The sequence below is a fragment of the Tachyglossus aculeatus genome, chromosome X2 (assembly GCF_015852505.1).
Source record: "Tachyglossus aculeatus isolate mTacAcu1 chromosome X2, mTacAcu1.pri, whole genome shotgun sequence".
In the NCBI taxonomy this organism is placed as follows: domain Eukaryota; kingdom Metazoa; phylum Chordata; class Mammalia; order Monotremata; family Tachyglossidae; genus Tachyglossus; species Tachyglossus aculeatus.
Window position 1 is genome coordinate 19901025 of NC_052100.1, and position 14001 is coordinate 19915025.

Consider the following 14001-nt stretch of genomic DNA (forward strand, 5'->3'; position numbering starts at 1 on the left):
GGCACGGAGTAGCCAGCTCTTCTTTACGCCCAGACCCAACCATTTCTCTGGGAGTTTGACCTCAAGGCAACCCTGCCGCAGGGGTGGGACAAGAGCAGATCCTCCTCCTCCTCCTCCTCTCCCCCTCCTTACATCCTCTTCAGGCTTCCCTCTTTTTCTGTCCCCAGGAAGTCCTTTAGACTAGTGCTGGGGCAGGGTAGCAATACATTGGGCAGGTAGGGAAATCAATCAATCAACACTGAGCGCTTACCATGTGCAGAGCAGTGTTCTAAGCAATTAGGAGAGTACAACCCCATCCCTACTCTCAGGCAGCTTATAGTCCAGAGTGGGAGACAGACTTTAATATAAACAATTGAAACCATTTACCTGTCCCTGACCCAGGGAAATGGCACTGAACTTCTTGGAGAACTTCATCTCTTCGGCAAATTTGTAGAGGTCGGTGGCGGGATCCGTTCCAGGGGACAGCACAAATATCAGTGGTGTGGTTGAGCTGGACTCTTTGAATACTGACAAAAGGTCAGCTGTCTGAAAGGCAAAGCAGTGACTGCTTCACTGGCAGCACTGAAGTAAGCTGGGAAGTAGAAACAAGCTGGGCCCGGGATTTTCAAGAGCAACACACTCCACATCCCCACACTGTGGAGCTCCCTCAGGGGTCAGGAAAGCTAACGCAGGCCCTGACCCACAATCACTGTGTGTCGTGGGAGGGAGTTGATTTCTGAATGAGGGATAGGATAGGACAGAGCAGTAGCGGTAGTACTAATTAAGATATCAACCCAGTGTCCCCCACTCTCCACTGTCCCCACCCCCACCCCGTATTAAGGACATTGTACTTAACGTCCTCTCCAATGTCCATTCTGCCTCTCTCAAGCAGAATGCTGCTCCTTACATGTGGCTCAATGAAACGTGGCTCCAGATTATTGGCTATGAAGTCCTGCATGGCATTGGTGACTTTGTCTCCCCGCAGACAGCGCAGTACCAGCAGCTTCTGGAACTGATCCAAGCGACTGTTCCACTCTCCTGGCAGGGGTTCACTGCAAAAGGGCATGAACCGACTGGCTAAGATGTTGAGTCCAGGTGTGGCTACACAATGCCTCCACCCACAGCCACAGACCATCCCCACGAAATCTCAGGTTGCACGGTTCCACAGATGCCAAGACCGCCAGTGGGAGAGTATTATTTTCAAGGCCTTTTTCCCCCGCAAAAAACCTCATCAGATACAAACACTGGGATTTGTCATGCAGTGGTTTGCGCAACAGACTAGTGACCAGGAAGCCTTTTATTTCTTAAATATTAATGGGGACTGCTCAGGAGAGCTAAAGAATCGGAGCAGCAGGAGGATGAATGGGGAATCGTCACTGAATTTTCCTTTCCCAAACTCTCCTGCCCCACCTCAGTTGCAGGCATGATGTCCTCTGGGATCCCATTGGTGATCCTCGTACCACTGGATGAAAACCATTAGTCACAAATATTCTCTTCCAGGAACCCACCCTGTCCTAGATTAGGGCTCTTATCCTGCTCCCTACTCTCCACAACGATTCAGACATCCCTGCCCTTCCTCCCTCCCTCCCAGCCAGACAGAGGGAAGGAAATGGTGCTCATCCAGTGTTCACCGGTGAGGCTCCGCGCTGTCAAAAATGTGCTGGAAGTCCTGCAGGTGTCTCACAAAGTCATCAGCAAAGGTGGCAAAGGTTTCAAGATTGGTCAGGGACAGGATGTCTCTCCATGCCCTCTCCGACAGCCACTCAACTGCCGGGTTCTCCCGGAGTGTCTTGACAGAGCCCCCAGAAAGAAGGTGGCGCCATTCAGCCTTTGAGAGAGAAGGAGAGAAGGGAAGGTGTCATCACCATGGGTCAGTTTAAGCTGGTCATTCTAGCACTAACCCCAGTTTTTCTAGCTGTTCTAGGTAAATTGACTTCTACACCTATAGAGGTGTAAAACATACTTATCAACTTCCTAAAAATATCATTTTTCTACTAAGAAGCTCTTGGCACCTCACATATCATCCATCGATCAGTTTTGAGCACTCACTGTGTGCAGAGCACTGTACTGAGCACTTGGGAGGGTACAAGATAACAGAGTTGGTAGACACATTCCCATAACCTTCACCTTTGGGGATGAAGGAGCACATTGCTCTGTCCAATCACCAATACTATTTACTGAGCACTTACTCAAGTGTAGAGCACTGTACTAGGCACTTGGGAGAATACAATAGAGTTACTAGACCCAAGTTCCACCCTCAAGCATCTTACAATCTGTGGAGGCCAACATTAAAATAATAATAATAATAATAATAATAATAATAATAATAACAGTGATGGTATCTGCTAAGCACTTACTCTATGCCAAGCACCGTTCTAAGCGCTGGATAGATTTCAGGTTGGGGGAAGCATCCAAGCTTAAAGACATATACGTCAGTACTATGGTGGAGAGAGAGAGGGAAATGCCTAGTGCTAAGGTGACCCAGAAGAGCACAGTGGCAATAGGGGGTGCATACAACATGGAGAGTTAAGATATGAATCAGGGAAGGCCTCCTGGAGGAGGTGTAATTTCAGAAGGGTTTTGAAAATGGTGAGAGCAGTGGTTTGCAGGATTTGAAGGGAGAAGGCATTCTGGGCAGGAGAGAGGGTGTAAGAGCTCGGGGGTGAGAGGGACAAGAACGAAGCACAGTGAGTGGGTTGGCTTAAGAGGAGTGAAGAGTGCGAGCTGGAGTGTAGTGAGAGAGGAGTGAGGAAAAGTAGTAGGGAGAGAGAGCTAATGGAGTCCCTTAGAGCCAAAGGTCAGGAGTTTCTGTTTGAAAAATCAGAGTGCTTGCATGGTGTAGTGGATAGAATATGGGTCTGGAGCTAGAAGGTCATGGGTTCTAGTCCCCGCTCTGCCATTTGTCTGCTGTGTGACCTTGGGCAAATCACTTCACTTCTCTGTACCTCAGTTACCTCGACTGTAAATTGGGGATTGAGAATGCAAGTCCCACGTGGGACAGGGACTGACTTTATCCAACCCTATTAGCTTGTATCCACCTCAGTTCTTAGTACACTGGCTGGCGCACAGTAAGCACTTAACAAATGCCATAATAATAACAATAAATTTGCATGCCTAGAGGGGAAATGGAGGGAGTGATTTGCCAAAGGTTCCTTACTTATCCAGTACCTGAACCAGGACTGGAGTGACCCCAGATACCTTGCTTCCCATCCTTGGTTCTACAGGAGAGAGGTCTAATAATAATAATAATAATTGTATTTGTTAAGTGCTTACTATGTGCCAGGCACTGTACTAAGCGCTGGGGTGATACAAGCAAATAGGGCAGTAGTAGTGGAGTAGTAGAATTCTCCTTCTGCTCTAAGCTGAAACTGCAACCAGGACTGTGCACTGAGAGAAAATCTCTTGCATACTTATACTCTTTGTACATGAGATTACAATAGTGCAGCTTTTCTGCCCCCCCACCACCAATTTATGGTGAGCCCCTTAACAATGGCAGCCTCATAGGACTGCCTTTTTTTTTTTTTAATGGTACTTGTCAAGCGTTTTCTATGTGCCAGGCACCTTACAAAGCACTGGAATAGCTATAAGACAATCAGGTTGGACACAGTCCCTGTTCCGAATTGGGCTCTCACAGTCCAAATCGGAGGGTGGAGGATTTAATCCTCATTTTACAGATGAGGGACCTGAGGCACAGAGAAGTGAAGTGACTTGCCCAAGGTCACACAACAGACAAGTGGCGGAGCCGGGGTTGGAACCCACATCCTCTGACTCCCAGGACCCTGCTCTTTCCCTTAGTCCGCGCTGCCTCCCTATTCTTGCCCATTCTTCCTCAGAGCTGAGGGATCTGCAGAGCAATTGTAAATACTTTGCAGAAGATGGGGGCAACCTCTCTGGGGCTTACCTTCCTCAGTGAGTAGGGGACAATCATGCTAGCCAGCCCCCCTGGGAAAAGCAGCTAACTTGGGTGTCTGTGTAAGTTGCATTTTTGGGGTTTTTTAGCATATTTTCCCTGATTCTTGTCCTCCATAGAATAAGACACTCTTGCTACTGCTGGTTTGTTTTTTTATTTTTATGGTATTTGTTAAGTGCTTACTATGTGCCAAGCACTGTTCTAAGAGCTGGGATAGTTACAAGGTATTCAGGTTGGACACAGTCTTCATCTCACATGGGACTCACAGTCTTAATCCCCTTTTTACAGATAAGGAAACTGAGGCCCACATAATAATAATAATGATAATAATAATGGTATTTGTTAAGTGCTTACTATGTGCCAAGCACTGTTCTAAGAGCTGGAGGTAGATACAAGGTAATCACGTTGTCCCACATGGGGCTCACTGTCTTAATCCCCTTTTTACAGATAAGGAAACTGAGGCCCACATAATAATAATAATGATAATAATAATGGTATTTGTTAAGTGCTTACTATGTGCCAAGCACTGTTCTAAGAGCTGGAGGTAGATACAAGGTAATCACGTTGTCCCACATGGGGCTCACAGTCTTAATCCCCTTTTTACAGATAAGGAAACTGAGGCCCACATAATAATAATAATAATAATAATGGTATTTGTTAAGTGCTTACTATGTGCCAAGCACTGTTCTAAGAGCTGGAGGTAGATACAAGGTAATCACGTTGTCCCACATGGGGCTCACAGTCTTAATCCCCATTTTACAGATGAGGTAACTGAAGCACAGAGAAGTTAAGTGGTTTTCCCAAGGTCACACAGCAGACTAGTGATGGAGCCAGGATTAGAACTCACATCCTCTGACTCCTAAGCCCATGTTCTTTCCACTAAGCCACGCTGCTTCTCAAGTTAAGTGATATGCCCAAGACCACATGGCAGATGAGTGATAGAGCTGGGATTAGAACCCCAGTTGCTGGATTGTTCCCTGAACTGGATTTACCACTGCCAACAGCATTTACTGGCATTATCTTGTATCCGTCCCAGAGCCTAGTACCAATCAAAGTAGGGTATTTCTCCAGCACCTACCATGTACTGGGGAGAACACATCAGAAACAAAATACACAGACCCTGTCCTTCAAGGAGCTTTCAATCCAATGCCTGGCACAAAGCAAGTAATTGTGTAATAAATTAAGCAAGTAATTGTGTAATACATTCTCCCCACTTCTAGACTGTGAAGCCCTTTGCTGGGTAGGGACTGTCACTATCTGTTGCCGAACTGTACTTTCCAAGCACTTAGTACAGTGCTCTGCACACAGTAAGCGCTCAATGAATATGACCGAATGAATAATAATGACAATAATGATCACTGTTCTGGGCAGGGATGTGACTGCCAACTCTGTCGTATTGTACTTTCCCAAGCGCTCAGTACAGTGATGTGCACATGTATACAAGTGCTCAACAAATATCATTGATGATGATTATGATGATTGTAATCATAACTGGCAATGGCGGACTTTCTCCTTCTACCCTCTTTCATGTCTCTGCGACCGAGAAAAGTGCAAAAAGAGATGGTTGGCACTGTACTGTCTCCATACACTTCTCAACAGCAGAAAGTGGCCATGCCTACTGCCCAATGGAACACTACCAAAAGCAGCTCCCTTTTCTGTCAGTTTATCAAACCAATTAATGATATTTACGGAGCACTTCACTTACTGTGTGCTAAGCACTTGGAGGTATACAATACAATAGAGTTGGTAGACATGATCACTACCCACAAGGAGCTTACATTCTAAAGAACAGTGGAGCCGTGTGGAGAAGCCGCGTGAAAGAGAACGGGCCCGGGAGTCAGAGGATTTGGGCTCTAATCCCGGCTCTGCGTGTGACCTTGGGCAAGTCACTTAACTTCTTTGTGCCTCAGTTATCTCATCTGTAAAATGGGGATTCAATACCTGCCCTCCCTTCTCCTCAGACTGTGAGCACCATGTGGGACAGGGACAGTGTGCAACTTGATTAACTTGTTTGTATCTACCCCAGCACTTAGTAGAGTGCTTGGCACATAATGAGCACTTCACAAGTACAATAACAATAACAATAATATAGGCAGGCATTAAAATAAACTACAAGTAGGGAAAATGGAAGACTATAAGGATAGGTACGTGAGCACTGTGGGGCTGGGATGAGCAACAGAGCACTAAAGGAGTACATAGCCAAGTGCTTAGTTGATGCAGAAGGAAGGACAGATAGGGGAAATGAGGGTTTAGTCTGGGAAGGCCTCTTGGGGAAGAAGTGATTTTGAGGGTGGCTTTGAAGGTGCGGAGAGTGGTATTCTGTCAGATATGAAGGGGGAGGGAGCTCCAGGTCAGAAGGAGGACATGGGCAAGGGGTCAAAGGCAGGATAGAAGCGAAAAAGGAACAGAGAGTAGGTTGAGATTAGAGGAGGGAAGTTTGCAGGCTGGGTTGTAGTAGGAGATCAGTGAGGTAAGACAGGGGAGGAGAACTAATAAAATGCCTTCAAGCTGATGGTAAGGAGTTTCAGTTTGATGTGGAAGTGGATGGGCAACCAATAGAGGTTTTTGAGGAGTGGAGAGACCTGGACAGAACTTTTTTTAGAAAAATTATCCAGGCAGCAGAGTGAAGTATAGACTGGAGTGGGGACTGGAGGCAGGAAGGTCAGTGAGGAGGCTGATGCAATAAGCAAGGTGAGATATGATAAGTGTTTGGATCAATGTGCTAGCAGTTCGGATAGAGAGGAAGGGATGGATTCTAGAGCTGTTCTGAAGGAAGAATTTAGTGACAATGAATATGTGGGTTGAGTGAGAGAGATGAGTCGAGGATAATCAATCAATCAATCGTATTTATTGAGCACTTACTGTGTGCAGAGCACTGTACTAAGCGCTTGGGAAGTACAAGTTGGCAACATATAGAGAAAGTCTCTACCCAACAGTGGGCTCACAGTCTAGAAGGGGGAGACAGAGAACAAAACCAAACATATTAACAAAATAAAATAGAATAGATATGTACAAGTAAAATAGAGTAATAAATATGTACAAACATATATACATATATACAGGTGCTGTGGGGAAGGGAAGGAGGTAAGACGGAGGGGATGGAGAGAGGGACGAGGGGGAGAGGAAGGAGGGGGCTCAGTCTGGGAAGGCCTCCTGGAGGAGGTGAGCTCTCAGTAGGGCCTTGAAGGGAGGAAGAGAGTTAGCTTGGCGGATGGGCAGAGGGAGGGCATTCCAGGCCAAGGGGATGACGTGGGCCGGGGGTCGACGGCGGGACAGGCGAGAACGAGGTGCGGTGAGGAGACTAGTGGCAGAGGAGCGGAGGGTGCGGGCTGGGCTGTAGAAGGAGAGAAGGGAGGTGAGGTAGGAGGGGGTGAGGTGATGGAGAGCCTTGAAGCCCAGGGTTAGGAGTTTCTGCCTGATGCGCAGATTGATTGGTAGCCACTGGAGATTTTTGAGGAGGGGAGTAACATGCCCAGAGCGTTTCTGCACAAAGACGATCCGGGCAGCAGCGTGAAGCATGGATTGAAGTGGGGAGAGACACGAAGATGGGAGATCAGAGAGAAGGCTGATGCAGTAGTCCAGACGGGATAGGATGAGAGCTTGAACGAGCAGGGTAGCGGTGTGGATGGAGAGGAAAGGGCGGATCTTGGCAATGTTGCGGAGCTGAGACAGGCAGGTTTTGGTGACGGCTTGGATGTGAGGGGTGAACGAGAGAGCGGAGTCGAGGATGACACCAAGGTTGCGGGCCTGTGAGACGGGAAGGATGGTAGTGCCGTCAACAGTGATGGGAAAGTCAGAGAGAGGGCAGGGTTTGGGAGGGAAGACAAGGAGTTCAGTCTTGGACATGTTGAGTTTTAGGTGGTGGGCAGACATCCAGATGGAGATGTTCTGAAGGCAGGAGGAGATGCGAGCCTGGAGGGAGGGGGAGAGAGCAGGGGCAGAGATGTAGATTTGGGTGTCATCAGCGTAGAGATGATAGTTGAAGCCGTGGGAGCGAATGAGGTCACCAAAGGAGAGAGTGTAGATCGAGAAGTGAAGGGGACCAAGAACTGAACCTTGGGGAACCCCCACAGTAAGGGGATGGGAGGGGGAGGAGGAGCCTGCAAAAGAGACTGAGAATGAACGACCGGAGAGATAAGAGGAGAACCAGGAGAGGACGGAGTCTGTGAAGCCAAGGTTGGATAGCGTGTTGAGGAGAAGGGGGTGGTCCACAGTGTCGAAGGCAGCTGAGAGGTCGAGGAGGATTAGGATAGAGTATGAGCCATTGGATTTGGCAAGCAGGAGGTCATTGGTGACCTTTGAGAGGGCAGTTTCAGTGGAATGTAGGGGACGGAAGCCAGACTGGAGGGGGTCGAGGAGAGAGTTGGTGTTGAGGAATTCGAGGCAGCGCGTGTAGACAACTTGTTCAAGGAGTTTGGAATGCCAAGGGTACGGGATTGTGAGACAGGGAGGATGGTGGTGTTGTCTACAGTGATGGGCAAGTTGAGGGGAGGACAGGGTTTGACTGGGAAGATGAGGAATTATGTTTTGGGTGTGTTAAGTTTGAGGTGTTGGCAGGACATCCAAATAGAGATGTACTGAAGGTAGGAGGAAATGTGAGACTGCGGAGAAGGAGAGAGGTCAGGAGTGGAGAGATAGACTTAGGATTCATCCACATAGAGATGGTAGTTGAAGCCATGGTAACAAATGAGTTCTCCAAGGGAATGCATGTAGATGGAAAATAGAAGGGGATCTGAAACTTATCCTTGAAGGACCCCCACAGTTAGAAGGTGGGAGGAAGAGGAGGAGCCCTCAAAATAGACTGAGAAGGAGTGGCCAGACAGACAGGAGGAAAACCAGGAGAGGACAGTGTCAGTGAAGCCAAGGTTAGAACACATTTCTGGAAGAAGGGGGTGATCCATAGTGTTGAAGGCAGCTAAGAGATTGAGGAGGATTAGGTGGGAGTAGAGGTCATTGGATTTGGCAAGAAAGAGATCATTGGTAGGCTTAGGGATGGCAGTTTCTGAGTAGTGGAGGGGGTGGAAGCCAGATTAACAATAATAATAATGGTATTTGTTAAGCGCTATGTGCCAAGCACTGTTCTAAGCACTGGGGTAAATACAAGGTAATCAGGATGTCCCACGTGGGGCTCACAGTCTCAACCCCCATTTTACTGATGAGGTAACTGAGGCACAGAGAAGTTAAGTGATTTGCCTTTGGTCACACAGCAGACAAGTGGCAGAGCTGGGATTAAAGGGGGTCAAGGAGATAATTGGAGGAGAAGAAGTGGTGGCAGCAGGTGTTTGGAGAGGAATGTAGGAGGGAGATGGAGCAATAACTGGAGGGTGCCATGGGTTCAAGGGAGGGTTTTTTTTTGGATAAGGTAGACATGAGAATGTTTGAAAGCAGTGGAGAGAAGACACTGGAAAGTGAACAGTTGAAAATGCCAGTCAGAGGAAACAAGGGAGTGGGCAAGTGTTTTAAATAAGACATAGTGGGATGGTGGTAAAGGCGCAGGTGAAGGAGGTAGATTTTGAGAGGTTGCAAGAGATCTGTTCTTGAGATACTGTTGGGAATATTGGGAGAGTCAAAGACAGCACCGAAGGAAGTGGGCTGGAGAGGAGCAGGGGAGATTCTAGAGAGATCGTGCCTAATGGTTTCAATTTTATCGATGAAGTATGTTGCCAGGTTCTAAGTGGCAAGAGATGGGGGAGACAGGATTCTTGAGGAGGGAGTTAAAAGTCTGAAACAGATGGTGTTGGCATTGGGCACGGGAGTCGATAAGGTTGGAGAAGTATTGTTGTCAGGTGGAGGAGAGGGCAGAGTTGAAACAGATTAGAATGAGTTTGATGTGGATGAATTCTGCCTGATGTCTGGATTTCCACCAGCAGCACCCAGTGGCTCAAGCAAATGAGCAGAGGAAGTGTTCTGTGGAGATGATTCAGGATTGTGGGTTGGTAGTACAAGATTGATGGAGGAAAAGGGGAGCAAGGGAGTTGAGTTCAGTAGAGAGGGCATTCTTGATGACATGGATTTGTGCACCAAGAAAAGGTAACAATAATAATAATGGCATTTGTTAAGCGCTTACTATGTGCAAAGCACTGTTCTAAGTGCTGGGGGGGGGATGCAAGGTGATCAGGTTTTCCCATGTGGGGCTCACAGTCTTCATCCCCATTTTCCAAATGAGGTAACTGAGGCATAGAGAAGTGAAGTGACTTGCCCAAAGTCGCACAGCTGCCAAGTGTCGGAGCCGGGATTAGAACCCATGACCTCTGGCTCCCAAGCCCGTGCTCTTTCCACTGAACCACGCTGCTTCTCTAGGTTGGTATGGGGACCGAATGGAGCACGGTGACTTCAGAAAAGTGAAATGGGTTGAAAGATTGGAGGTCTCTGTGGGGGAACAAGGCAGACTTGCATTGTGGGAGAGAAGGCAGGTCAGAAAGGAGGTTGAGGTTGGAGAGTGAAATTTCAGAGTTAGTGAGGTTAGAGATTGTACAGTGAGTAGAGATGATGAGATCAAATGGGTGTCTAAATTGCTGAGAGTGTGAGGTGGGGTGGTGCAGGAGGTCACTGGAGTTGAAGAGCGAGAGGAAGCAGGCAGTGGAAACGTTGTCAGGAATATCTATCTATACCAATATTGAAGTCCCAGAGGATCAGTGTAGGGGGAGGGAGGGAGGGAGGAAGGAAGAGAAAGAAAGAGAGAGAGAGAGAGAGAGAGAACAAACGTGAGAAAGGGATCAAAGTGGCTCAGAGAGTTGGAGGTGGGGCCTAGGGAGCAGTAGATGATGGTGACAAGTAATTAGAGTTGGTAGCTGGGGCAGATGATGTGCCCTTCGAAGGAAGGGAAAGTTAGTATTTTACTACTAACCCAAGACCTGGAATATGAATGGTAAATCACAGGGGAAGGAATGAATGTGGGCTAGAGGCTGGTGAGGGAGCCTAGGGTTGTGGTAGATCTTTGCCAGGGTGACCATTTACCATATTGATATGCCCATCATTCATCATGATCCGAGCACAGAGGAGGAAAGCGAACATGAGCTTGTGCTTTTCAAAGAGGCTGCGGCAAACATTACTGTAGAGGCTGTAAGTCAGGTATGTGTTGATGTTCTCGATCCGTTTCTTCAGAGTTTCTGAAATGAGCCCAGCACATGATAGTCAATTGGAGCATTGCTTTCCCCGGGATCAGATGCCCTTCAGAGGTAAGAGCTGAGGCAGAGGCTTACAGAGGGAATCCTGAGTCCCCTTCTGAAGCCACTGCACCCACCTCCCAGTTGAGACACTGGGGGACTTCTAGAATGCAGTGGCTCATTGGAGGATAAAGGTCAGCACCCCCCTCCTCAGCCTCAGAGGTCGATGCAGTTCCAGCCCACATGGGCAAGCCAGATCAAGGAGGACTCTGGGTCAGAGGACTTCTGGGAGGGCAGACGGGTTGCAGATCTTTTTCTGGGAGTTTGGCCCCCTCCAGGACCAACCCAAGCACTAGGGTTTGGTGTCAGATGCCTAGAGCTCCCCCATACCTTCCCTTGAGCAGAACTTGGGGATGGGGTAGGAACCCCATCCAACCCCATCTGGAACTGGTCCAGGCTTTGGTGTTCAGGGGGTGAGGCATGATTCCCCTAGGTGCAACTGGCACATCACTGGACCACGGACTAGCACCCAGGATTCAGGAGAAATAAAGGAGAACCCCACAAATGATGCGGGAAACAGTGTGGGACTGAGTAAAGCTGGATCTGGAGTGGAGAGAAATGACTTTGGAAGCTTCTGCCATACCTGCTTTCTCAGAGTTGGTGATGCCAGAGACAAAGATTTTGAGGAACCACTCAAGTGAGTACTGGTACATGGGGTCCACATTGGAGAGGTCTGACATGCAGAAGAAGAGGATCTTGGTGCGGGTGGCCACAGGGACATATTCCATGCGAGTCAGGTCGATGTCCTTCTCTGTCCTCTCAGTTATCTTCACCTTGGCCTTGGGAAAAGGACAATTCAGACATGGTTGGTGCTTCACTGGCCAGACATTCAGAAGCCTCCCACTGGGTGGGTGGGCATAAAGGCCTGGTCACTGACCTGAATATCCCCAGCTTTTAGCTTGGATGCCTCCAGCACCCTAATGAGCTCGATATCATCAACGAGGTTGCCTTCTGTGGAACTGAGCCGGTACAGGATCTGGTCCTCAATGTCCTTCAGTTCTTGTCTCATCCTGGCATTGATGACAATAAGTTGGTTCTTGGCCTCCTCCAAATCTGGCCGCTCCTGAGCCACCACTTGGCCCAGCAACTGGTCCTCCAGGCCACTGCAAGGAAAACCCAGGTGCTGCACTACCCTCCCCACCTCCCGCTCCTCCCCAACCACCTGCCCCAAGTTCTGCTCTGGTTTCCCACGGCACCTGGAAAACCAGATCTCTGTGCTACTGAGCCTCTGAGAGAGAGGACAGAACAAAGAAGCTTAAAGAGACAGAACAACAACAGAACTGCTGTGTAAGAAGTGGAAGAAGAAAAAACAAAAGAAATGAAAACTTAACAGATGAAGGACTTCCTCAGGGGAGAACAACTCACAGTTCCTGAGTAACATGGCCCCCTGAAATGGGTCCAAACCCTACACTCAGTTCTGTTCACCATCCAAGAGCAGCGGGAAAGAAAGGGTGGCTTGCCAGGGCAGGGGAGTAGAGGGGGAGGGATGGAAGGAGTGGGGACCTCAGTTACCTGGGAGAGAGGGTGAAGTTAATCAGCGTGACCTTAGTGGAGATCTCAGGGATATAGTGAGGGTTGGGAAGCTTGGTTGTGATGTAGATCCTGAAGTCTTCGTGGTAAGGAATGATAGCATCACCTAGCTTCAGTACTTCACTGCCTTGCTGCTTGAAAGTCTGAGCAAAAAAAGGGGAAATGATAAGAGCATCAGTTTTGGTATTTGGGAGGCTCTTTTTGGAAAAAGTGGCCCCCCTAGCTCAGATGATTCCATGAGATATTGAAACCCAGAGTTTTCTGCAAAGGATATTGATCATCTCCGGTCCCAGTGGGGAGAGGATGAAAGGGCAGCTAACACCATCGCCAGGGGCTGGGGGGTGGGGGGGGTGTTGGGCTTCTCCGTTCCTGACCGAACTCTGACCTCCATTCCTCCTGTATGGTGATGAATGGGAGGGAAGAGAGTGTGCCAACCTGTTTGAGCAGGACAGATTCCAGAATTGGATCCAGCTCCTCTCCCACATTCTCCAGCAAACATGGACTGCCAAAGCGGATTGCATTTTCCAGAGTACGCACGAAGTCCAGGTCATTCATTTTAAACACATCCAAGCCATTTGCCTTTTCCTGAGAAACAAGAAGTAGTAAAATCTAAGTGACAGACAGTGGGGAAGCCCCCTTCATTATTACTCAGAAGAAAGACTCCTCTGCTCACCTTCCTCATTTCAGGTGACTCAAGACCAATTCTAAACTACTGCCCTGCAGGCCATTCTTGGGCAGTAGCCCTGGGGGGACATTGGGAAATGAGAGGACTCCTTGAGAGAGAGTCCAAAGCCAGGAAAGGGTCACCATTGTCACCTTACTCCTCCTCCTCCTCCTCTTCCCCCTTCACCAGGGGGTGGCAGGAACATACCATAGTCTTTATCCACTTGTTGGCTTGTCCCTGAGGGTCAATGAAGTGAGTCCAGCGCTGGGAATACCGGGCGATGACTCCATTCTCCACAGACACAGTGTCCTTGGGGAGACCTGCAAGCTGTCCAAAGGGAAAATATCAGCAGTTCGGCTGCTTATGACTATTTGGGCTATGAGCTCTCCAGGATTTGGCCGGGCTTTTATTTATTCATTTTTAATGGTATTTGTAAAGCACCTACTATGTGCCAGCACTGTTCTAAGCACTGGGGAAGATACAAAGTAATCAGGTTGGACACAGTTCATGTCCCACATGGGACTCCCAGTCTTAATCCCCATTTTACAGATGAGGTAACTGGGGCACAGATAAGTTAAGTGACTTACCCAAGGTCACACAGCCGACAAGTGGTGGAGCTGGGATTAGAACCCAGGTCCTTCTGACTCCCAGGCCTGGGCTCTATCCACTAGTCTATGGTAAACTACAGGGCAAAACCAATTTCCCTTCTCTGGCTGCTGGCTTCCCTTCCCCTGTCAGAGCCAGGAATCAAT

At 48.5% G+C, this 14001-nt stretch overlaps 1 protein-coding gene across 1 annotated transcript in view; it reads right to left on the reverse strand.

The window, feature by feature from the left end:
- The window catches only part of DNAH1 (dynein axonemal heavy chain 1), a 184880-nt gene that overhangs the window by 10325 nt on the left and 160554 nt on the right, over positions 1-14001 (reverse strand). The window contains exons 59-67 of the mRNA XM_038771244.1: positions 13457-13576; positions 13021-13170; positions 12568-12728; positions 11933-12158; positions 11639-11834; positions 10847-10998; positions 1611-1807; positions 887-1031; positions 367-525 (exon numbers count right to left, since the gene is read on the reverse strand). Of these exons, the coding sequence (XP_038627172.1) occupies positions 367-525; positions 887-1031; positions 1611-1807; positions 10847-10998; positions 11639-11834; positions 11933-12158; positions 12568-12728; positions 13021-13170; positions 13457-13576 (1506 nt within the window). The remainder of the gene's footprint in view (positions 1-366; positions 526-886; positions 1032-1610; positions 1808-10846; positions 10999-11638; positions 11835-11932; positions 12159-12567; positions 12729-13020; positions 13171-13456; positions 13577-14001) is intronic.